General features: G+C 48.9%; 1 protein-coding gene across 4 annotated transcripts in view; it reads right to left on the bottom strand.

Annotated features, from left to right (window-relative positions):
• Window positions 1-23,079, bottom strand: part of LOC140690754 (NACHT, LRR and PYD domains-containing protein 3-like) — a 150,692-nt gene that overhangs the window by 54,086 nt on the left and 73,527 nt on the right. The window contains exons 6-14 of one of the 4 annotated variants that reach the window (XM_072952669.1): window positions 21,356-21,497; window positions 18,301-18,602; window positions 17,340-17,438; window positions 12,484-12,602; window positions 7,296-7,422; window positions 6,896-7,014; window positions 6,493-6,604; window positions 5,512-5,763; window positions 4,534-4,632 (exon numbers count right to left, since the gene is read on the bottom strand). Coding sequence is in view for 1 of the 4 variants with exons in the window: in XM_072952684.1 (XP_072808785.1) it covers window positions 4,534-4,632; window positions 5,234-5,455; window positions 6,493-6,608; window positions 6,896-6,908 (450 nt within the window). In the remaining 3 variants the exon portion in view is untranslated. The other 3 variants (XM_072952684.1, XM_072952674.1, XM_072952681.1) reach the window with 3 other exon arrangements.

Below are 23,079 nucleotides of genomic sequence, written 5' to 3'. Positions count from 1 at the left end.
TAAAGACAGAAGTGACACCATCTACCAGGAACTGCTGAAGCTGGCAGAGGAACCAGAGGACTTGGATCCCTATCCTTCCTACCTCGGTACACCTGAACATCTCATAATAAAAGGTGAAAAATAAAATACACATCATGTAAGGATATAAACAAACATTTGGTGAACTACATTTTATTTCAGGTCATGCCCTGCTCATTCCTGTTGATTCTGTCTTTTCTAAGAAATTATATGCTTAAATTTCCCATTGGAGATGGGTGTGATTTAGTGTAAAATTATTAAAGCCCCCATCTAAGAAAACTTTATGATTCCCATGCGTCAGAAACTATCAGTCACCACCACCATGGGAGAAGGGATGTTCATCGCAGCCCCGAAGTGCCAACTCACCTTCACATGCAAACCCCCAAAAGGGCCATGTGCCCTCAGGACCCCCTCGACAGCCCGCATCGTCCTGACCGAGGCTCCCAGAGCTTCTGGCCCCCACGCCCCTCCAAATGCAGCACAGGGACCTCCGAATCAAATGTAATTCATGGCTGCTGAATTGCATAAGGTAATTTTTGTTGTGCTAGAACATGAGACTTAAAATGAATGAGCTCTAACTTTCCTTTTCAGCTTCTTGACGACGCAGGTAACTAAGGGATCTGACAACGGGCCAAGCCACCCAGAACACGAAGCAGCAGAGACGCTCATCTGAGAAGAAACTGTTTTCAGGCATGAACCCTGGGAGGAATCTGTTCTCTGGCTCCTCAGTTAGGAGCCACACTGAATTCAACTCCAGTTCAGATGCATCATTTGTTTTATCTGTTCTTCAAATCACATCTCGCTCATCCTGTACTATGACTACATTATTTTATTCACGGGAAGCAAACATGTTTACTGTATTGAAGGCAAGATAGATACAATTATCGTCTACAATGTTCACCCCTGTGCTTCTCAAATCTTTTCAAAAGTATACGCTTTAGTTTACAAAATAGCAATAATGCAACCGTATCTGAAGTGCCCTATTTTCCAAGGACAGAGGCTTCTCAGAAACTAAACTTGAGAATGTCTGTGGTTCATGCCAAGAAGTACTTTAGGAAAGTCAATTTTTAAGAACCACATGTAGAAAGTAAAAACATCACAGAAGCCTCAGGAGGCCTGGCAGTGACTGGGCCCATGTGGGCCAGAGCAGCGGGACGAGGCGAGGGCGGGGGGCAATGGGTGGGTACTTTGGAGATAGAGGTCACTTAGAATGAAAAAAAAATTTTTTTTAATAAAAAGGAAAGCAACCTCAAAAACACACAGTTTGCTTGTTACTATCAGAAACTCTTGAAGTTTTGTTTTCATCCAAGAAAAATAATCAAAATTTAATATCCTGAGATAATACACAGGAGTTAGTATTCCAGAGGATCAAAATTTCTAGATAACAGCTTGCAACCTTTCAAAACTACAATTTAATTTTAGCTTTTTCATTCGGTGGTGCTCTTCTTATAAGACCACAGTTCTTTCCTCCTGGATACCAAGTTGAACGTGACAGCTTTTACTGACTCAGAGCAATTCCCGCCCATCACCTCAACACACAGCTACTACAGGTAGAAAGAACACTGGTTAAGTGGCCCTAAGAGTCACCCCCGGAGCTGGCTTTGTGGCCATGTCCCTAAACTCAGTCATCTGGTCATATTTTTCCTCAAAAGAAATAATAAAATTGGGGGAAGGGTATTACTCAGAGGTAGCACACGTGCCTAGCATGCAGAGGTCCTGGGTTCAAGCCCCAGAACCTCCATTAAAAATACACAAACCTAATTACCTCCCCCACAAAAAACTGCCTGGCTTGATGTCTGGGGGAGGAAATACATAATAGGAGCCTAGGTTAACATGTGCCATAAAGCAAGGGAGCAGTCAAAAATTAATGGCTCCACACAAAAACTACTAAAGCTGATAAATGAATTTGGCAAGGTAGCAGGATACAAGATTAACATACAGAAATCAGCTGCATTTCTTTACACTAACAATGAAATATTAGAAAAGGAAAGTAAAAATTTAAAATCTCTTTTAAAATCACATCAAAAACAAAGACAAAAAAACTTAGCATTAAACCTGACCAAGGAGGTGAAAGACTTATATGTGAAGAACTACAACACACTGATTCAGGCAATCAAAGATGATTTAAAGAAATGGAAAGATATCCCATGCTCTTGGATTGGAAAAATTATATTGTTAATATGGCCATACTACCCAAAGCAACCTACAGATTTGATGCTACCCCTATCAAATTACCTAGGACATTTTCCACAGAACAAAAACAAATAATCCTAAATTTTATATGGACTCCCAAAAGACTCAGAATGGCCAAAGCAATACGGAAGAAAAAGAACGAAGCTGAAGGAATAACCCTCCCAGACTTCAGACAGTACTACAGAGCTACAGTAACCAAAACAGTGTGGCACTGACATAAAAACACACCTATGGATCAATGGAATAGAATAGAGAACCCAGAAATAAGTCCACAGACCTACGGGGTGAATTAATCTTCAACAAAGGAGGCAAGAATACACAATGGAGAAATGACAGTCTCTTCAGCAAGCGGTGTTGGGAAAACTGGACAGCAGCATGTAAATCAATAATTTATTTAGGACACTTCCTCACACCATGCACAAAAATAAATTCAAAATGGCTTAACACCTTAAATCTAAGACAGGACACCATAAAAATCCTAGAAGAGAACATAGGTAAAATATTCTCTGACATAAATTGTAGCAATGTTTTTCTAGGTCAGTCTCCCAAAGCAATAGAAATAAAAGCAAAAATAAACAAATGGAACCTAATCAAACTCACAAGCTTTTGTACAACAAAGGAAACTATAACAAAAACAAAAAGACAGCCTACGGGATGGGAGAAAATATTTGCAAATGATGCAACTGACAAGGGCTTAATTTCAAGAACATACAAACAGCTCAAATGGTTACCAGCGGGGCAAGGGGGTGGGAAGGGTAACTTGGACATCTAAGTACCAACTATTAACACTAATACTACTAGTACAGATACTGATATAGATAAACAACAAGGTCCTACTGTACAGCTCAGGGAACTGTACTCAGTATCTTGTAGTAACCTGTAAAGGAAAAGAATGCGAAAAGGAATACATGCATGTACATGGATGACTGAAACAGTATGCTGTACACCAGAAACTGACACAGCATTGTAGACTGACTATACTTCAATTAAAAAAAAAAAAGATCAGTGGGTTCCCACATGATCAAGGGGGAAAACGGCTAAAACACATCAAATCCATAATAGCCAATAAATTCATCATAACGATAATAGACAAAACAACGTTCTTGGTCACTTTTACAAGTACCAAGGCACTAATTCATCATTCTGAAAATTGATAAGGCAAGCAAGCAAGCAAACAAAAACCAGCCACTATTCTGCCTTTCTATGTGAACTACATTATAGTGACCTGACTTCTTAAGAAAGTTTTCTTTAAAGAACACAGATCCAGCTAATAAATCTGGGAGGGCTGACAAAATTTTTGACGGGTCTAGAAGGCAACACGAACAACATAGACAAACAGATGGTGATGACCAGCGACATTCTGTGCTACTTCTTATGACACATCCCTGCTCAGGGGCAGCCTGAGTCCGACCACCCTGCAACCCTCACTCTGACTGTGCAGGAGATGCAGAGGAGAGGGGGAAAGGCTGTGGGCCAATGTAGTTTTAGTACAGGTGAATGGCAAGAAAAGGAACACAGGAGAGGGGAACTGTTCTAGGTTAAAAAGCATTTCAGGGACCTATCACCCAAATGTAAAGTGTATGATCCTGTTAGGTACCGAAATTCAGAGGAACTAGTGTAAAAAGCTGTTTTTGAGAATAATGGGAAAATCTGAGCAAGCATTAGCTAGGAGACAATAGTAAGGACTCACTGTTTACTTTGTCAGGCAGTGTTAGGTAACTGAAAGGTCATTATGTTAAAAATAAAATCCTTGTCTATACAGGATACATATTGACATATTTACAGGTAAAATGAGATGATTTCTGCTATTTTCTCTGAAGTGTACTAGCTAGAACAAAAGAATTAAAGCAGGAGGAGGAAGGATTTAAGGTTGAAAAAAACTATGGTTTTAAATTAGATGGCAGCAAGAATGATTTTTTTTTTAACAAAAAGTGAGGGTTGTGAAATTTAGTAGTAGAGTGTGTGTTTAGAATACACAAGGCCCTGAGTTCAATCCCATTGTTTCCATTGAATAAAATACATAAATAAACCTAAATACCTCCGTCTCCCCTCAAAAGCAAAACTAGGCTGTGAAAGTGTCCAAAAGGGGCATAACCAAGAAGCACAGGACCCTGTGCCACGTCACTGCGGACAACCCCCCTTCATTCTGTGGCGCTGGCACCTCCTCGCTCATCTGCTGCTCCTCTGTCCTGTCTCCAGTCACAGAGGCCTCCCTGCTGGCTGCTATGCCCTCCCCTGCAAGGTGTCTGATTTTCTGAGATGCATGCACACATTGGTTGAATGAAAACCTAAGCATGGCTCTGGCCTCACGCAAGTACTCACCTGAATAGCGTGTCTCACATTTACCGAATAATCTTCATTACTCAGGACACCAGCTCGTTTCCTGTACGTCTGGCTCTGGGTGACGACAGCACCAGCAGACTACAAAAGATAAACACGTTCTTTAAAATGGTGACCCAGATAAGCCTACTTAAAAAGAAAGAAGTATGTAAAGTCTCTAATATTAAAAAAGAAACTGTGAAATATTATGCTACGTTTTCACTGAAAATTCTTTTGTTTTTTAAAGGTTAATGGTAACAGCACAGGAAGCAGAACTAACCTCAAAACCTTAGAAGTAAAGAAAATTTCTGAGGCATTTCCGAATGAATCCCATGAAACATCTTACTGAAATCAGAAGTCAATTTGTCATATCAATACTGATTTTTTAAGGGGGAGGGTATAGCTCAGAGGTAGAGTGCGCGCTTAGCGTCCTCGAGGTCCTGGGTTCAAGCCCCAGTATTTCTTTAAAAAAAAAAAAACAAAAGATTTCTTAATAACATCTCCTCTTCATGGAATCCCATCTCAACATCATTCGATGTTGGAACATGGGTCTGTTTTAAAGCTAAAAGTAATAAAGGCACAGAAAACCAAGGTAGCACTTAGGAGCCCCTGTCCACCTGTGCCTCGCAGAAGCAGAAAGGCCCACTGGAGTGATGCGGAGGAAACCAGAGCTTGGGACAGATGGCACGAGGGAGGCACTGACCACAGTGTAGGCCATGTCGTCCACATCCTCCACCACCTCGTCTGAACACTCCTCAGACCCCGTGTCTGCGTCCGAGAGCTCCGTGACCTGCACGTCAGCGTGGCCCAGCGGCCCCCCAGCCCCGGCCTCCACGCCCAGGAGCAGGCGCAGACGGCAGCGGGCAGCGAGGACCGCACGCCCAGCTGTGCACGGGGCCCCTGACGGCCGCATTTCCCAGGAGGCCTACGAACAAACAGGTGGGCACGTGAAGTCCAACATCCCTGAGGAAAACACCGTACCTTGGAAGCCCAAATCGTTTCCAGGGGTGCCCGTGGGTGACTCGAGCGCAAACTCCATCTCCCTTCTAGGGAATCCCTCTTCCATGAGCTGGACCACAACGGGCAGAGCAGGACCCGGCGACGGCTGGTCCGTTACTGCTCTGATGGGTGGACGTGCGGCACGGGGACGGGTGTGGTGGCCCCGCTGGAGCTGCAGGCTTCACACATGGGCGTCCGCGAGGCTGTCCAGCTCACAGGTGAGATCAGAGGCCCCTGTGGGGTGGGGGAGGGACACACTGTCCTGGGAAAACAAACTGCTCTGGACACCCTCAGGCCTACCAGGATGAGAGATTAGCCCCGGGGCTATTTCAGGACAAACCTGGTCAAGCTGAGCCTTGGTATTTGTTCCTTTAGGACCTTAAAACCCAGCCTGAGCCTCTTTATTTTTGAGTCAGCTTTTCTAAGCCCTGTGCTATGCTGCTGGGGTGGGTTTAGAATTTCACCTCCAAGTCGTGGCACCAGACCGCACTGAGCACGGCGCAGGGAATGAACCACCAGCCCTGCAGCCAGGCGGGCAGGGCCAGGCCAGCCACACAAACTCAGCCGAAAGGGCCCCCACCCAGGACATGACGGCCTTGAAACGGCGCTTTCCCCCTTGAGTGTGGTTTCCTGAAGCCCGATCTCCCGCCTTGTGGGGCTGGTGACTCTTACGCTCTCTTCCAGGATCAAAGGGGAGGACACAGTAGTCCTGGGCACCTGTCAAGCCCACATCCCAGGAGCCTCTGACGGCCCAGCCTCTGCCCTGGCTCTTGCCTCCATCCTTGGTGCAGCTGAAGGCTTGGAAATGGCCACCCTCTGCGATGTTAGGCAGCGGGGAGGGTCCCTCTGGTTCGGACCTCCAGCTGCAGCCCTGCAGCCCCCAACTGACCAGCTCGGCTTGGAGGAGCACCCTGCTGGGTCTCAGGGCCCGGGAAGCAGCTGCCATGCGGGCCGCACGCTCACCGTGTTCCGGGGGCTGGACATGAGGAAGTGCTGGGCGACGTGGGCCGGCAGGAGACTATAGAGGACCCTCTTGTTGTGCAGGTTCACCCTGTCCACGTCGTCCCGCTCCTCTCTGCCTGGGGAGGGCAGGATCCTCCATCAGCCACTCACCCGCCCATCCAGCTTCCTTCACTCACTGGACAACCCGCCACCTGCCAAGATTCTCTCCTGGACCAGACTCTGAACCCTCTTCCCAACAGGGCCATGACTTTGCGCTGTCCCTCTTGATTTACACATGGTCCACTTTTAGCAAAAACCCTGCTGAGCCAGTTCACCCAGACACTCCATCCCTCACACCTCCAGGGCTCCTCCAGCACATTTTCGGGGAAAACAACACGGATGGGCCACAGGAGTCATCACTCACCAAGGAGACTCATACAGGATGGGTTTCACCCTGCTCCTAAAAGCGGGCAGACAGGCAGCAGGTGAGGGCAAGAGGAGGAACCCAGGAGCCACAGGACCTGGCTCCGATGATCGTGGGCTCTGCAGACAGGAGGACGCGGCCGTCACCCCTCTGCCAGAGCGCCTTTTGGGACAGGAGCTCGCTGCTGGTGAAAGAGCTAAACTCTGACCGCCAGACACGGCCCATCAGCTGTGCCCCTTCCTTCTTCCCTGTGGTCCTTCTCCCTGTACCTGGCACTGGCCTCCTTCACCCCGACGGTGCTGCTCACATGGCTGTGACGTCTAGCCAGGAGCCCCCACCCAACACTCCTCCCGAGGGACCCCCTTGCTGACCCCCAGGGAAGCAGAGGGGCTCCTCTTACCTGCGAGGCCAAGACGTAGTCCAGCCGCAGCCTGACGTCCAGTTGCCGGGCGTGTAGGGCCAGCATGCCTGAGGACAGCAGGATGGTTGTGATCGGCTGGAAGCTGCCCCCGGAGCCACTGCCGCCCCTTGGGGAAGAGGAGGAGGAAAATCCGCCTCAAGGCCAAGAACACAGGACCCGTCCACAGAGGGCCCCTCAGGTGTGACAACCCCAGAGGCACCCGGGACCGACCTGGGCTGAGAGCCACTTCTCTCAGGGAAGCTCAAGGACCTGCTAGAACTGGCACCCAAGTGAAGAGAGTGAGAACCCTGGCACTAACAAGCTTCTAGGCAGCAAATCAGAACACAGGGCACCATGCGCGGATATTTGCGACGCCTGCCCATGGGCTCTGGCGGGAGCAGCGTAAATTCCCCTCCATCCTCGTGTACCCACTGAAGTCCAGCATCGGGATGTAGGACGTGGTAAGCACGTGGAGCAGGATCATTTTGGACGAGGAGGAGACCCACAGGAATATGGCCAGCGGGAGGGTGCCCACAAGGCCTCAGAGCAGGGCGTGGGGTGCAGACTTGCAGGGCGGGGCAGGTAGCAATGGGGCCCGGCCCTCAGATGACACGACCACCAGGGACCCACTGGGAGGCTGGAGCTCCAGGCCTAGGGCAGGCAGCACACCTGGCGTGGGCAGAGGGGCCTCACTCAGAGCACACTGCACCTCCTTGTGCCCTGCCCTCTCTGGCCTCCTGCCTGACCCACTCCCCGAGGGCCACCAGCTGGGCCCTGGACACTCCTGCCTGCTCATGGCCCTTCAAGGCTCCTCACTACCAGAAGCAGAGCCCCAAGACCGGGGATGGGGGATACGAAGCCCCTACCATCCTCCTACACCCCTCAGCTCCATCCTGTTCCCCCCACCACTTCTCCTTCCTGTCTCTCTGCCCAGCTTCTGTCACCCACACACCATAATGGGCGGGGTCTCCAGTTACCAGGAGATCACATTTCCTCTGTTGGGTGATGTCCTCCTTGCCCTGGCTTCCTCGGGCACCCCAGGCCCATCTCTGACCCCCCATTTCCCTCCCCATCCTAGGGAACGTCACTCCAGTGCAGCTCCTGCAGGTGCCCCTCATCCCTGCACTTCAGGGCTCTCGACATGCCCAGCCCCTGCAGACATGCTAACCAAACATCCTGGGGCAAGGAGTAGATTAAGACCAGTATGAAGATGCACAAGAAGGCACGGATCTGGATTGTCAGTTGCCCTGGAAAACACCGAGCAATAAGATACTATTCAAAACGCAGCCTCTTTTACACTTGTTTGTGGCCATAATAGACAATTCATAATACAGAACGTCCAGAACCATCTAAATGCACCTAGATCCTCACCCACAATTCATCCTCCACATACATTTCCTGGTTGTTTTCATATAATTAATCTCCGCAAATTAAAAAACTGGAAACTGACATCTTTACATTTAAAATAGGAGTTCCCACCATCTTCCCGGTGGGACGCTGTGACACTGACTAGCCCTGAAGTTCACTGAACAGATTAATTTGGCATTTTTATACTATTGCATCCTTCTATGTGAGAAAAGGTAAGAATTTCCCTTTATTTGTGTTTTCCTTTATATGCTTTAAGTTTTATCATTTTCCTCACACAGGCTGTATACAATTGTTACTGAAGTATTAGAAATTTTATTTGAAGCCCATTTAAATACATTTTTGAAAAATTCAACAAATGATTTCACGGAGGTCTTCTTTGACTCACATTTCTGAAATTAGAAATTAAAACAACAACAGAGACCACGGGACCTGAGAGAAAGCACGGGCCAAAGCGCCCTGGGCCGCGCAAGCCGCTAGCCCTCTACCCCCCCGCCCTGTGAGGTCGGGGTCATTACGGTCCCTGCTCCACAGGTGAGGAACCGGGGTGCAGACACCACCAGCAAACTGCACTCCCTCTGCAGACCAGGACACAGAGCGGGTTGCTCAGCTCACTGAGCTGAGACAGGTACACACACAGACCAAACGGCAGCACGAGAACTAACTTCTCATGACACCAAAAAGAGACAACTGGTCGGACGTGAACAATGGAAAACACCCCTAGAACAGGACTCACACTTAGTTACAAGAGGCCCAGAGGGGTGTTAGCTGTTGTAATATCCTCAAAGCTCGCTCTCACTGTCTCAGAAAGCGACTCTGCAGCCATGGCCAGCCTGGGTGTCCCGGAACCCATGTCATGTGGCAGTTCACAGCCAGAGCTGAATTTCACAAAGGACTCCAACAGTGGGACGAGGCCACAAGGCAGCGGGTTGCAGGGCAAATCGGGAGCGAGAGCCTGTGCTCTGCAGGGAGAGAAGCCGTGGGGTGTGCCGTGCCCGGGACACGACACAGGAGCACCGCAGCTGCACCAAACAATCGGTGTGAGGCAGGGTGACGCTGCGTGATGACCCCCCGATGTGCCTCAGCTTGGTGGCTATAGAGTTTAAGCAGTCCAGACAAACATGACAACTGCACAACCCCATCCTTCTCCACTCAGCCGGCCGCACTCCGGCCTGTGCTCAGGGCTCCTGCCCTGTGTGTTAGGGGCCAGGAGGTGGAGCGGTCCGGCTCCCTGGACCACGTGCTCCCGTGCAGGGGGCAGGGCCCTCAAAGGCTTCTAACCAGGCGACAAATCAGCAACCATGTTAATCACAGCCGCACAGACACACACATCTGAAAGAAACTTCCAGGAAACCCTGATGACAGCTCAGAGAGTGACGTTTTCATTCATTCCCATTCCAGTCCTTTCACACACAGCTCACACACACACAAAAAAAAATTCACAACTCTCAGGGAATCGCAATTCAAAGTTTAAAAATTACGGACAATCTACAATAAATAAATGAACTCAGTCCCACACAGATACACTGTGGGAGCCACTGGGGCTGAGGTAGGACATGATGCAACAGGAGGACGGGGACTGGAAGGGAAGCACAGAGATGGCAGGGCACCTGCAGGGGCTGGCAGGAGCTCTTGGGTTTCTCTCCAGGGTCACTGACCTCTGCTGAGGCTCCCTCTCCCTCCCCAAAGAGGAAAAACACACAGTTTTTCTAACTTTGCAGTCACTGTCCATTCATCAGCCATGTCTAGTTTATCTCACCAGTGCCGCAAACCCCCTCCCTGCCTTCCCCACCCCCTGCAGGCAGCTCTCGGGGGCTGGGGGGTGCCCTTCCTCTCTGAGGCCAGCCCTGCTGAGGCAGGTGTAATAGCAAACAACAAGCCTGACTGCATATTAGATTTGCTTTTCCTTTAACCCTGTGCTGTTTTCCAGGTTGTCTTACCAGCTCTGCCCCTTTTCTAAAACAATGTTGCCTTCAGCCTGAAATTGACAGGAGAGCCTATTCTCAAGGCTCTCATTCTTAAGGATATGAACACTTGCTCTCCTATACACACAGCAAGCTGCAGAATAGAAAGTAACATTTGTTTTGTAATAGCTTTTACACGGGCCCCATGACCTGACCCTCAGCTGTAAGAACAAAGAATTCCTGCACCAAGAAGTTTGCGCCACCCACCCACAACCCCAATCTTTTTTATGAAAAAGGAGCCTGAATTCTCACTCGCAGAAGGTGGCTCTCCAGGACGTTAGCCTGCCATCTTCTCGGTCAGCTGGCTTTCCAAATAAAGTCACTATTTTTTACCCTGACACCGCGTGTCCCAATTTCTTGTCCTTTCGTGCATCTAGGGGAATTGAGTGTGGACTTGGGAACACAGGGAAGGAAGGCCAAGTCAGAACTCACCCTCCTGAAGGATCCCCTCTGCCTTTGCTCAGAATACCACCAAGGGGTTACTGGGACAGTGGACGGAAAACTGAGGCTGCAACACGACCATGAGCACTGGGCCTGGGTGGGAGAGATCGGGGGTGCTATCCGAAGCGCACCCGTACTCCTTCCGAGTCACATCACACCCACGTCCCCAGGACCCAGGGAGGCCTGCAGCCCCACACAGCAGAGCGCATCCAAACCTGCAGATGCCCAGTGACTGGTCCACTGTGCACCCCTCTGGCACCCTCCTCCCCGTTCCTCCTCCCCCTGCCCCGCTGGCTCAGCCCTGGTCCCACCACATCCCCACCTAGGGCCAGCACTGCTGCAGAAACACCCACAGCAGGCCGCCCAGCCTCACGCCCTCAGGTCCGCACGCCTGGATGGTGCAGCTCAGCCCCTTTCCAGCCCTCACCACCGACTCTCCAGCGTCCTGCTCTCCCGCCTTCCGCCCCCAGCCCTGCAGAGAGCCTCCTCTGGTAACGGCATCCTGGCCTCCAGGACTGACAGGGATCCCACCCCTTTGCTTCACCAGCTTCTCCTCTTGTTCTAAGAATGTTCACTTGTGCCTATGTTGTCCCAGGCCCTGCTCCTAGTACATGATGAGTATCATCTCCAATTCTCAACCCTTTCACAGACAGAGACACGAAGGCCATGAAGCTGGCAGCCCCTAGTGACGACAGAGCCAGCTGGGTGGGCGAAGGTCCCAAGTGGTCCCAGAGCTGCCACACCGGCCTTGATGCCCTGGCTGTGGCCACTTCCACATCACAGAGGAAAGCCCTCTGTTGCCTTGCCCAGCCTTTCTCAGGGATACACGGCTGCAATGGACCCCAACCCAGCCGCGTGCACAGCTGTGCCCTGTCTCCCCTCCCTTCCTCAGTATGTGCTGGGCTTCTGCTGGGCAGCTCTGTCCCACCTGCGAGTCCCCATCCTCCCGAGCCAGATCCTGCCTTCCATGCCTGGCCCCACAGTCATCTCCTGCTGCCTGGCCCCTGTCTTCTGCACAAGCCCCGTGAACTCACAGCCCAGCTATCACGTCCAGGGCCTGGGGAGGGCAGCGTGTGAGCACATGGGTCGGCCCCTAAACAAGCACCCGCCGCCTGCCGTCAGGACAGTGCGCTCCGCCCCAGCTGCTTCCTGCCCAGCAGCTGGGAGCGGGAAGGGACCCTCTGCAGCGCTGGGTCAAAACCCCACACTGAGAAATACTCTGGCCGACAAGTGTGCGGAGGGGGCAGTGGGCATTCAGAAAGAAACGGGTGGCGGAGCCCGGGCCCCCTCAACCGGGAGATCCGTTTGTCCACCAGGCATACGGGTTCCCAGCACTGGGGACGAGGGTGACAGGACTTAGGAACCAGCATCTCTTGGCCATGCTTTCATTTGCACGTAGGCAAGTAGAGCCATCTTACCTGAAGTGGGAAACTGCAGCTGACCGAGCCAGAAGCCACCCCGTGTGTGAAATCGAAGAGCTGGACTGATGCTGTTTATTTAAACAGCATTTATTCCTGAAATTCAATCAACAGGGTACCTATGAATAAGAAAGGATTTAAATAAATAAACCTAGATTCAACCTTCAAAAGAAGTGGTTGCTTTCAACAACTGTACAAAGATAACACTGAGTGTGTCAGGCGTGATGAACGGGGGTCTAGTGGGGAAACAGAACGTTTGAAAATGAAGGTTCAGGATGTGTGGATGGTGTGCAGGACAAGGCCAGAACCCTCTCCCAGGAACCCCGGGCAGCATGGGTCCTTGAGCTCAACCCTGGCTCCTAAGCCAAAGAAGAGTCCTGGGGAGTGTCGAGGCCACCATCTACGACATCAACACGCGACAGGGCACAGGACCCTCCTTTCGGGGAGAACGGCATCACCCCTTCTGCTCATTCATTCAGTCACCATCCACACCCACCCATCGGGGCGCGCTCCCAGAACTCCAAACAGCACCCCGAACAGGATGGGGCCTAAGGAGCTTGTGCCCCATGGACGACTCTTTTCACCTGCCAGGAAGGTGAGGGACAAACTGCCTGCACCTGTCCTGCCAAGAGGGCAGGCAGAGGCCACGCACCTACCTGTCCAGGTGATAGGCAGGTCCAAGACACATACACACGTGCACCTAGACCAGGTGATGAGCAGGTACAGGACGGACACACACACACACACACACGTACCTAGACCAGGTGACGTGCAGGTACAGACACAGGACACCAGGAAGCAGACGTAGAACTCCAGGAGGACCAAGACGGTCACACCACCAGGACAGATGACACAAGGTCCCTGCCGGCTGGGCCAGGTGAGGTGTGCCCAGAGGATGCCCAGGGCCCACCTTTCCTCTCCTGCCCCCCCCGGGTCCTGGACCCCAGCCCCAGGGAAGCAACAGTGGTAACTGGGGAGATGCCCATGCTGGTCCTCTTCTAGCACAGGAGCCTCTCCTATGTCCGCCCTCACTTCCCCGCCACCCCAGGGTCCCTCTAGCCCTGGGAGCACCTGAGAGGCACTCTCCTCATGCAGGAAGGCCGAGCACTGCCCAGACTTGGCTGCCACACACTGCCCTCTTCCTGGGCCTCATCTGAAGAGGGCTTTCCTAGAAAAAGCTGGATGCCCAGGTAGGGCCATCCAGGTGGCCACAGTGTGTGCAGTGTCTGGGGGTGAGGGTGGCTTCCATGGGTTTTGAATTGACTGCACTCTGGAGGTTCGTTAAGCAAGTGGTACAATAGTTTCTCGGCCTTTTGGCTGAGATCAAGTGTGAAGACAGTGGGACATCTGGAGGAAATGAGGAGTTGTTCTCGGGTTTTTCTTATAAAGGACAAAAAATGCCAAACTCATTTTGACTTATAATGATTAAATGTTATTAAAGTTATTGTATTTGTGTTCCTTTCCACACCTGACTTTTCCTCATTTTAATGTTTCTGAACATTTGTCAACAAGCACCTGGAAACCAGGGTGCCCGTTTGGTCTGTTCCCTCTCGCAGAGGCTGTCATGACGCCAGTAGTGCGTGTGCTGCGGACGGAGAGGTTGCAGAACTGAGTACATTTAAAATTAACAAGCTGAGAAGGAGCAACCCCGCCCCGGCCAGGAGGCTCACATGGCCAGCTCCTCCGGGAAATGGGGAACTGGTGTGCAGCTCAGGCTTCCCCCTGAGGCGGGGGCACCACGGGACTGTGACTGCAGGAACCCTTATGGTCCCTACTTCTGGATCCTCACCCACTTCAGAGTCTGGGGGGCCTGCTGTGGGGATGTTTGTTGCAACTGTGTCTCCACCACCTGCTGGTGGTGAGATCCCAGCTGAGTAACCTAATCGTCAGTATGGGGGCCCTCTTGTCTGTAAGTGGGGTCTCACGGCACCTGACTGCTGGCACAGTGTGGAGGGTTTCTGGGCACCGCATGTAAGCAGCAGACGGGGCCCAGCCCACAGCAATGAACCTGGTTCTTTGAAAATATTCATAAAATCAATAAATCCCTAGCAAGTGTGACAAAGGAGAGAAAGACACTTACAACTTCAGGAACGAAATGTGATTTTAATACCGATACCGCAGACATGAAGAGGATGATAAACACCACGAACAGCAGCACACATGGAAATCCGACAGCTCAGATCAGTGACCTACCCCTTGAAACACACAGACTATCGCAACTCACCAAACAGGACAGATCATTACAATAGCCCTAGAACTGCTAAAGGGATTTAATTCATAATTTTAAAATCCATGAAAAAGTAATTTCCAGGCTGAGGTGATTTCAGCCAAGAATTCTACCAAACATTTAAATAAAAATTAACCAATGAAACTAGAACACTCCCTTACACCATACACAAAAATAAACTCAAAATGGATCAAAGGCTTCAACATAAGGCAACATACAATAAACCTCCTAGAAGACAATCAAGGCAAAGCATTATCTCACTTACATCTGAAAAGTATTCTCCTAGGCCAGTATACCCAGCAATAGAAATAAAAGCAAGAATAAACAAATGGGATCTAATGAAACTTACATGCTTCTGCACAGCAAAGGAAACCATGAACAAAACAAAATGACAAAGTACCGTATGGGAGAACATTTTTGCAAAAGATGAAACCGACAAAGGCTTCATCTCCAGAATAGATGAGCAGCTCATACAACTTAATAAGAAAAAAACAAACAACCCAATCCAAAAATGGGCAGATGACCTAAACAAGCAATTCTCCAGGGAAGAAATAGATGATCAATAGGCACTGAGAAAATGCTCGATATCAGTAATTATCACAGAAATGCAAAGCAAAACTACTATGAGATTTATCAAAAGACCAGGAATAGACTTACCATATGACCCAGGAATCTCACTCCTGGGCATATATGCAGAAGAAACCTTACTTCAAAAATACACCTGCACCCCAATGTTCAGAGCATCACTATTTACAATAGCCAACACATGGAAACAGCCTAAATATCCATCAACAGATGACTGGATAAAGAAGTGCTAATTTATGTGATGGAATACTATTCAGCCATGAAAAAGAGAAGCACCATTTACAGCAACATGGATGGATCTGGAGATGGTCATACTAAGAGAAGTAAGCCAGAAAGAGAAAAAATACATCATATTATCACTTACATGTGGAATCTTTAAAAAAATGACACCAATGAACTTATTTATAAAACAGATTCACAGACATCAAAAACCACCATACGGTTACCAGAGGGGCAAGGGGGTGGGAAGCGATCAATTGGGAGTCTAAGTACTAAATACTAATACTAATACTACTAGTACAGATACTAAATAATAAACATAAAATAGGTAAACCGCAAGGTCCTACTGTACAGCTCAAGGAACTATACTCAGTATCTTGTAGTAACCTGTAAAGGAAAAGAGTATGAAAAGAAATACATGCATTTACATGGATAACTGAAACAGTACGCTGTACACCAGAAACTGACACAGCAGTGTAAATTGACTACACTTCAATTTTAAAAAAAGATCAATGGGTTCCCACAACATGACCAAGAGGAAAAATGGCTAAAACATATCAAATCCGTAATAGCCAACAAATTCATCATCATGATAATAGACAAAACAAAGGTTCTTGGTCACCTTTGTAAGTACCAGGGCACCAGTTCATCATTCTGAAAACTGGGAACTCAAGCAAGCAAGCAAACAAAAAATAGCCATCTCTTCTGCCTTTCCTATATGAACTATATTATAGTGATCACACTTCTTAAGAAAGTTTTCTTTAAATAGAGCTCCGGTTAATAAATCTGGGAGGGGTGACAAAATTTGTGATGGGTCTAGAAGGCAACATGAACAACACTGACAAACAGAGGGTGATGACCAGCGACACTGTGTGCTGGTTTCTGACACATTGCTGCTCAGGGGTAGCCTGAGCCCGACCACCCTGCAGCCCTCACTCCGACTGTGCAGGAGATGCAGAGGAGAAGGGGGAAGGCTGTGGGCCGATGTAGTTTTAGTACAAGTGAATGGCAAGAAAAGGAACACAGGAGAGGGGAACTGTTCTAGGTTAAAAAGCATTTCAGGGACCTATCACCCAAATGTAAAGTGTATGATCCTGTAGGTACCGAAATTCAGAGGAACTAGTGTAAAAAGCTGTTTTTGAGAATAATGGGAAAATCTGAGCAAGCATTAGCTAGGAGACAATAGTAAGGACTCACTGTTTACTTTGTCAGGCAGTGTTAGGTAACTGAAAGGTCATTATGTTAAAAGTAAAATTCTTATCTATACAGGATACATACTGACATATTTACAGGTAAAAGGAGATGATTTCTGGGATTTTCTCTGAAGTGTACTAACTAGAACAAGGATTAAAGCAGGAGGAGGAAGGATTTCAGGTTCAAAAAAACTGAAGTTTTAAATTAGATTGCAGTAAGTGATTTTTTTTTTCTTAACAAAAAGAGAGGGTTGTGTAACTCAGTGTCGGAGTGTGTGTTTAACATACACAAGGCCGTGGGTCCAGTCCCACTGTCTCCATTAAATAAAATAAATAAATAAACCTAACCTCTGTCTCCCTTCAAAAGCAAAACTAGGCTGTGAAAGTGTCCAAAAGGGGCATAACCAAGAAGCACAGGACCCTGTGCCACGTCACTGCGGACAACCCCCCTTCATTCTGTGGCGCTGGCACCTCCTCGCTCATCTGCTGCTCCTCTGTCCTGTCTCCAGTCACAGAGGCCTCCCTGCTGGCTGCTATGCCCTCCTCTGTAAGGTGTCTGATTTTCTGAGACGCACGCACACATTGGTTGAATGAAAACCTAAGCATGGCTCCGGCCTTACGCAAGTATTCACCTGATTAGCGTGTCTCACATTCACTGCATAATCTTCATTACTCAGGACACCAGCTCGTTTTCTGTACGTCTGGGTCTGGGTGACGACAGCACCAGTAGACTGCAAAAGATAAACATGTTCTTTAAAATGGTGCCCCAGATAAACCTACTTAAAAAGAAAGAAGGATGTAAAGTCTCTAATATTAAAAAATAAACTGAAATATTATGCTACGTTTTCACTGTAAAATTCTTTGTTTTTAAAGGTTAATGGCAACAACACAGGAAGGAGAACTAACCTCAAAACCTTAAAAGTATAGAAAATTTCTGAGGCATTTCCGAATGAATCCCATGTAACAATTTACTGAAATCAGAAGTCAATGTGTCATATCATAACTGATTTCTTAATGGGGAGGGTATAGCTCAGAGGTAGACTGCGTGCTTAGAATCCTCGAGGACCTGGGTTCAAGCCCCAGGATCTCTTTAAAAAAAAAAAAAAACAAAAGATTTCTTAATAACATCTCCTCTCATGGATTCCCATCCCAACATCATTCGATGTTGGAACATGGGTCTGTTTTAAAGCTAAAAGTAATAAAGGCACAGAAAACCAAGGTAGCACTTAGGAGCCCCTGTCCCCCTGTGCCTCGCAGAAGCAGAAGGGCCATGAGGAGTGGCACGGAGGATAACAGAGCTTGGGACAGATGGCACGAGGGAGGCACTGACCACAGTGTAGGCCGTGTCGTCCACAACCTCCACCACCTCCTTGTCTGAACACTCCTCAGACCTCGTGTCTGCGTCCAATAGATCCGTGACCTACATGTCTCCAGCCACGGCCTCCATGCCCAGGAGCAGGCGCACATGGCAGCAGGCAGCGAGGACCGCACGCCCAGCTGCGTACGGCGCCCCTAACGGCCGCATTTCCCAGGAGGCCTATGAACGAATAGGTGGGCACGTGAAGTTGAACACCCCCATGGAAAACACAGTACCTGGCAAGCATTCCTGGGGTGCCTGTGGGTGACTTGAGGGCAAACTTGATGTTACTTCTAGGGAATCCCTCTTCCATGAGCTGGACCACAACGGGCAGAGCAGGACCCGGCGACGGCTGGTTCTTCTTTGCTCTGATGGGCGGACGTGCGGCAAGGGGACAGGCATCATGGAGCTGCAGGCTTCACACACGGTACTCGCCGGGCACGTGGACCCCACAGCCAAATGCTGACACACAGCCAGCGCGGCGGCCTGGGCCAGCGAGAGCGGAGCGGGGGGCCATCAGCCGGGGGGAACAGGGAGTCTAGGAAAATGGAAATTACAGATGACCACTCCCAACTTCAGTGCAGAAGTATTATTTCTATACCCAGGCCTACTGGGTATTTTTAGATGAATGGGTAAAACTCGTTAACAAGGACAGAGACAACTTTCATAGCTTAATGCAGAGCAAAAACATGGTTAAAAAGCTTCTTCAGCACAGACAGAACCTACCTAGTAAATCAGCCAAACAGCAATGTCCGATAAGGAAATTTCACAGCCCTGAAATCTGAGCTCTGAGTGGTAACAAGCTGAGGGAGTGAACGCAGAACGAGGGGCTCGAGGAGGCAGGAGAAAGGGACCCCTCCCTTCCCTGTGACCAGGCTATGCCCACAGCCTCCCGCTCTCTTCCATCTGTGGGACAGGCCACAGACAGCACAGAGCCACCTCATGTGCCACCAAATCAACCCCCACCTACTGAGGAGTAACACAACCTCTCTGGGGGTTAAACACGTTATGAAAAAAAAGAGGGGACTAAAGAATGTTGGGAAGCAAATTGCAATGAGTTGATGAATCCACGCATCACTGGGGCCTGCAGCTGGGGACTGCCTGCCTCTGGACGCCTCGCCCCCTCCCTGAACCACCTGAAACTTCCTGCTCATCCGCTCTACTTCCTATAGCACTGACACTTGCTGTTTGTTTTAAACTGGCCACATGAGGAAGGAATTAGGAAGAAACAGAAGACATCATTGAGCCTTCCATGGCTTAGGAAGGGTCAGAATCCTAGGGTTTTGCTGTGAAGTCTGAATAACTCAGAAGTGACAGGCTCCATCCTAAAAGCTTGTAATTGAGAACCAGATTGAGCTAGGAGTTCCGGCTCTGGCAGTAAGAAGCAGACTAGACCAAGCCTCTGCTGATAATAATTGTGAATTCTGGACAGAGTAGTTTTAAAAAACATTTGAAGGCAGGCCCTGGAGAAAACAGGGACAGCTGTGGCCCTGATCACAGAAAGGCTGGGGGCAAGTCGTGACAGGGCAGCGCTCCGGGACCGCAGCCAGGGGCCCACTGGAGCAAGCAGGGTGCGGGAGGACCACGAAGTGCACATGCAGACTACCCGCGACTCCTTGGCTGAACACAAAGCTGAGCCCAGCACAAAGGAACTGCGGGCAGGCCCAGGGCAAGGGAGATGGCACAAGGTCCCAGTCCAACCACGTTTGAGTGCAGTGGTCATGACTTTGAGGTTTCCACTGAAACCTCAGAAGACATTATAAATCCCATAGAATCAGAGACCAGAGACCAGGAACCAGGACTTAGGGCAAAACAAAAATCAAGTGTCACCAAAAAGTCTAGAATCAAGCCTCCAAGGACTGAGGAAAACTGCCAGGCACTGAACTGTCTGCAAAAATAAAGCTCCGTGTTCTCCAGAGGACGGTGACAGAGCCCAGAGTCCACACAGCATAATATCCAAACCACCCAGCACACAGCAACATGGTTTCGACATGTGTAGAAGTAGAACCAGTAACTGACTATAACCAACAGAAAAAACCAATCAGTAGCACACCGATGAGTGGCCCAAGTGTCAGAATCAGCAATAAGAAATTTAATATAGCAATCAGACGTATGTTTAAAAATATACAGGTATCAAGGGTGAAGTGTGTTTTAAGTGATAGAAAGGGTGAAGAGATGAGAACCGTCAGGAGACCTGTAAAACTGTAACACAGGAACCAAATCAAAACATGAGATCCGAAAGTGTGAAGAATTCCTTGCACGGGTTACAGCAGATCAGACCCGATGAAGCCGCACACCTGACCTTTAAAACAGCTCTGTGAAGCGAACCAAGACACACAAACAGAAACTCACTAGCAATCCCCAGATGACAGCAGCAGCCTCAGAAAGGAACAGGAGGGCAGGACAGGAAAAAACACCCGGCAGGGGCTTGGGCGACTTTAACCCGGCCTCTCAACCTCAGGTGTTCAGACCCGAGGAGCAGCTGGCACTCGATGGGGGTCACAGAAGGCCCTGCACCCTCCTCCCCAGCTGCCCCCGCGCCCAGCATTTCCCACCTTCTCCCTCTGCACCCGCCGCTCCCTCGCTCTGGATCCTGGCTCCACGCAGGGTCTTGGTCTCTGCGGATCTCTACTAGGGTGTTTTCTGCCTGCCAAACTGAGCTCTCAAGGGTTAATTTTTGTCTTTGATGTTTTTGTCCAGAATTTCTGACGTACTGCACAGCAAGAAGGACTTAAAAAAAAATCTAGTCCTCCATGGAGTGGGCCATGGAAGTTCCCATCATGCTTAGACCTGCTCAGATGTCCTCTCTTCAGTGGGAAGATGCCCACAGTCCACCCCCGAGTATGCGTTGCAGCACGTGCTTGGAAACAGGGTGTAGACTGAGCGCATGGCTTCAACAGAGCACGCTCAGGAAAGGCTTTGGCGTGAGTGAGACAAGCCAGCAAGAGCCATGTTCCTAGGCTTAATGCGGCTCTTTCAACGACACTGTTTCCTGGGAAAAGATTCCTCCAAGGACACTTGAGCAATTAACCCATGCTGAATCCAGCTGACTTTTCCAAATAACTCACAGAAATTCAAAATAAGATTAAACTTTAACTCATTCATTCTTTAACCAGTATTGTAACGTTCTATGACAAACATGCTTAAAACCTACCTAGTCAGAAGAATTATTTTGACATATTTAAAATTCAAACTATATCCTTAAGGAAATCTACCTACACATCTACTAAGAAACAATGTTGACAATCTCGTGTGCTGGATAAAAACTGCCAAGGCTACTACTGACTGTACCTCAAGCTCCTGTTGGTCAAATATGGCCTCACTGGAGACGGCTGGGTGGCTGAGGACAGTGACTGCTGTAAGAGGATCATTGAGGGCTGCAGGCTTTCAGGAGACATTTCACTGAGGTCAGGGGACGCAGCTGCTCCATCATCTGAATTTAAAAACAAAATAAGAATGACACTGCATTTTCAATCACAAACATCTCTTTACTATTTTCTTTTTAACTTTTTTTTAAATTGCAGTACAGTCAGTTACAATGAATGCATCAGTTTCTGGTGTACAGCACAATGTCCCACTCATGTGTATACACACATACATATATTCGTTTTCATATTCTTTTTCATTTAAGGTTAGTATAAGATATTGAATATAGCTCCCTGTGCTATACAGAAGAAATTTGTTTTTTAAAACACAGTGCACTGAGCATGTTAAACCAGATATATGATTTCTACCTCACCAAGTGTTAGCCAACCAAAATGTTCAAGGCTTTCCCACTCCCTGCTTTCTGGCCTCTGTCCTTCTTTAGTTCTTCTGTCTGTCTCTTTAGAGCCAACCAAAGCCACCTCCCAGACTTCAGCCCTTGGTCCAGTTCTGGTCCATTCTCTGCCTTGGTGAGCACTCACTGCTTCAGAAACCCCGGCTCTGAACACTCCCAAGTGTGCGCCATGGCCCCAGGGACTGTTCTCTTTCCCCTTGTTCACACCATAAACTGACACCAATTCCAACTGTCCCATGTGCTTAGGGTGATGTTTACTGTCTTCATCTGAGCAGCTGTGGGTGTCATGTCTGACACTTCTCATTTGCCCCGAGCCCACTGATACAATTTCAACTAATCCTCTAGTCCAGGGGTTGTAAATTTTTTTGAAGAGCCAGGGAGTAAACAGTTTAGGTTTACTGACCACAGGGTCTGTCACAGCCACTCAAACTCTGCCGCTGAAGGCTGAAAGTGGCCAGAGATGACATGTAAACAGGAAGGCATGGCTGTGTTTCTATAAAGCTGTGGTGGTCTGGCAAGCCCTGTGCTGGACAGCTCCACCTGGAGCCCTCGCTCTGCCCCAAGCATAGGATGGTAACCCCGATTCAGCGCTGCTGTAGCTACTCACCAGGGTGACCACAGAACAGCCAGTCCAATTCCCTGGGCACGACTTAACTGACCTCTCCGGCTTAGCACCACAATCCCTGATAAACCCTGTGCTCCTTGCCAAGCTCAGTACCCAGTACTCACTGATCATGCCTGTGCTCCTGCCGTCTCCTCCCCTCGTCACCCTACAACCAGGGCCTGCCTCGCCCCTCAGAGGCCGCCCTCCCCCGCCCTCGGCCGCCAGAGCCCCCGGGACATGTGTGAATTGTGCTCAGACATCTCATGGCACACAAGCGTGTACCTGGACAGAGCTTCCTGCCTTCATCTTCTCTCCCCACCCCAACTCCAAAGAGTAAAAAACCATAAACGAGGACTGTCTGGTTGCCCATAATATTTAGCACAATGTCTTTCAACAGTAGATAGTCCAAAATTTTCTCAGCTTTGGGTTTTTTCATATTCAAAATGATATGAGATCATTCTAGAAAACTAAAGCCATACAGAAAAGTGCAAAGAAAATAAAGTCAGCTGAAATCCTCCTGTCACTCTCTGTGGCACATCCATAAACAGATACACATACATAACAATGCACTTTTTTTTTAAAATCATTTTCACGTTTCCATGGTAAGGCGCACACACATGCACCACCACTGAA

This window comes from Vicugna pacos, chromosome 3, assembly GCF_048564905.1.
Source record: "Vicugna pacos chromosome 3, VicPac4, whole genome shotgun sequence".
NCBI lineage: Eukaryota > Metazoa > Chordata > Mammalia > Artiodactyla > Camelidae > Vicugna > Vicugna pacos.
Note: the sequence above shows the minus strand (reverse complement) of the source record. Positions and strands in the feature narration are given on the sequence as shown.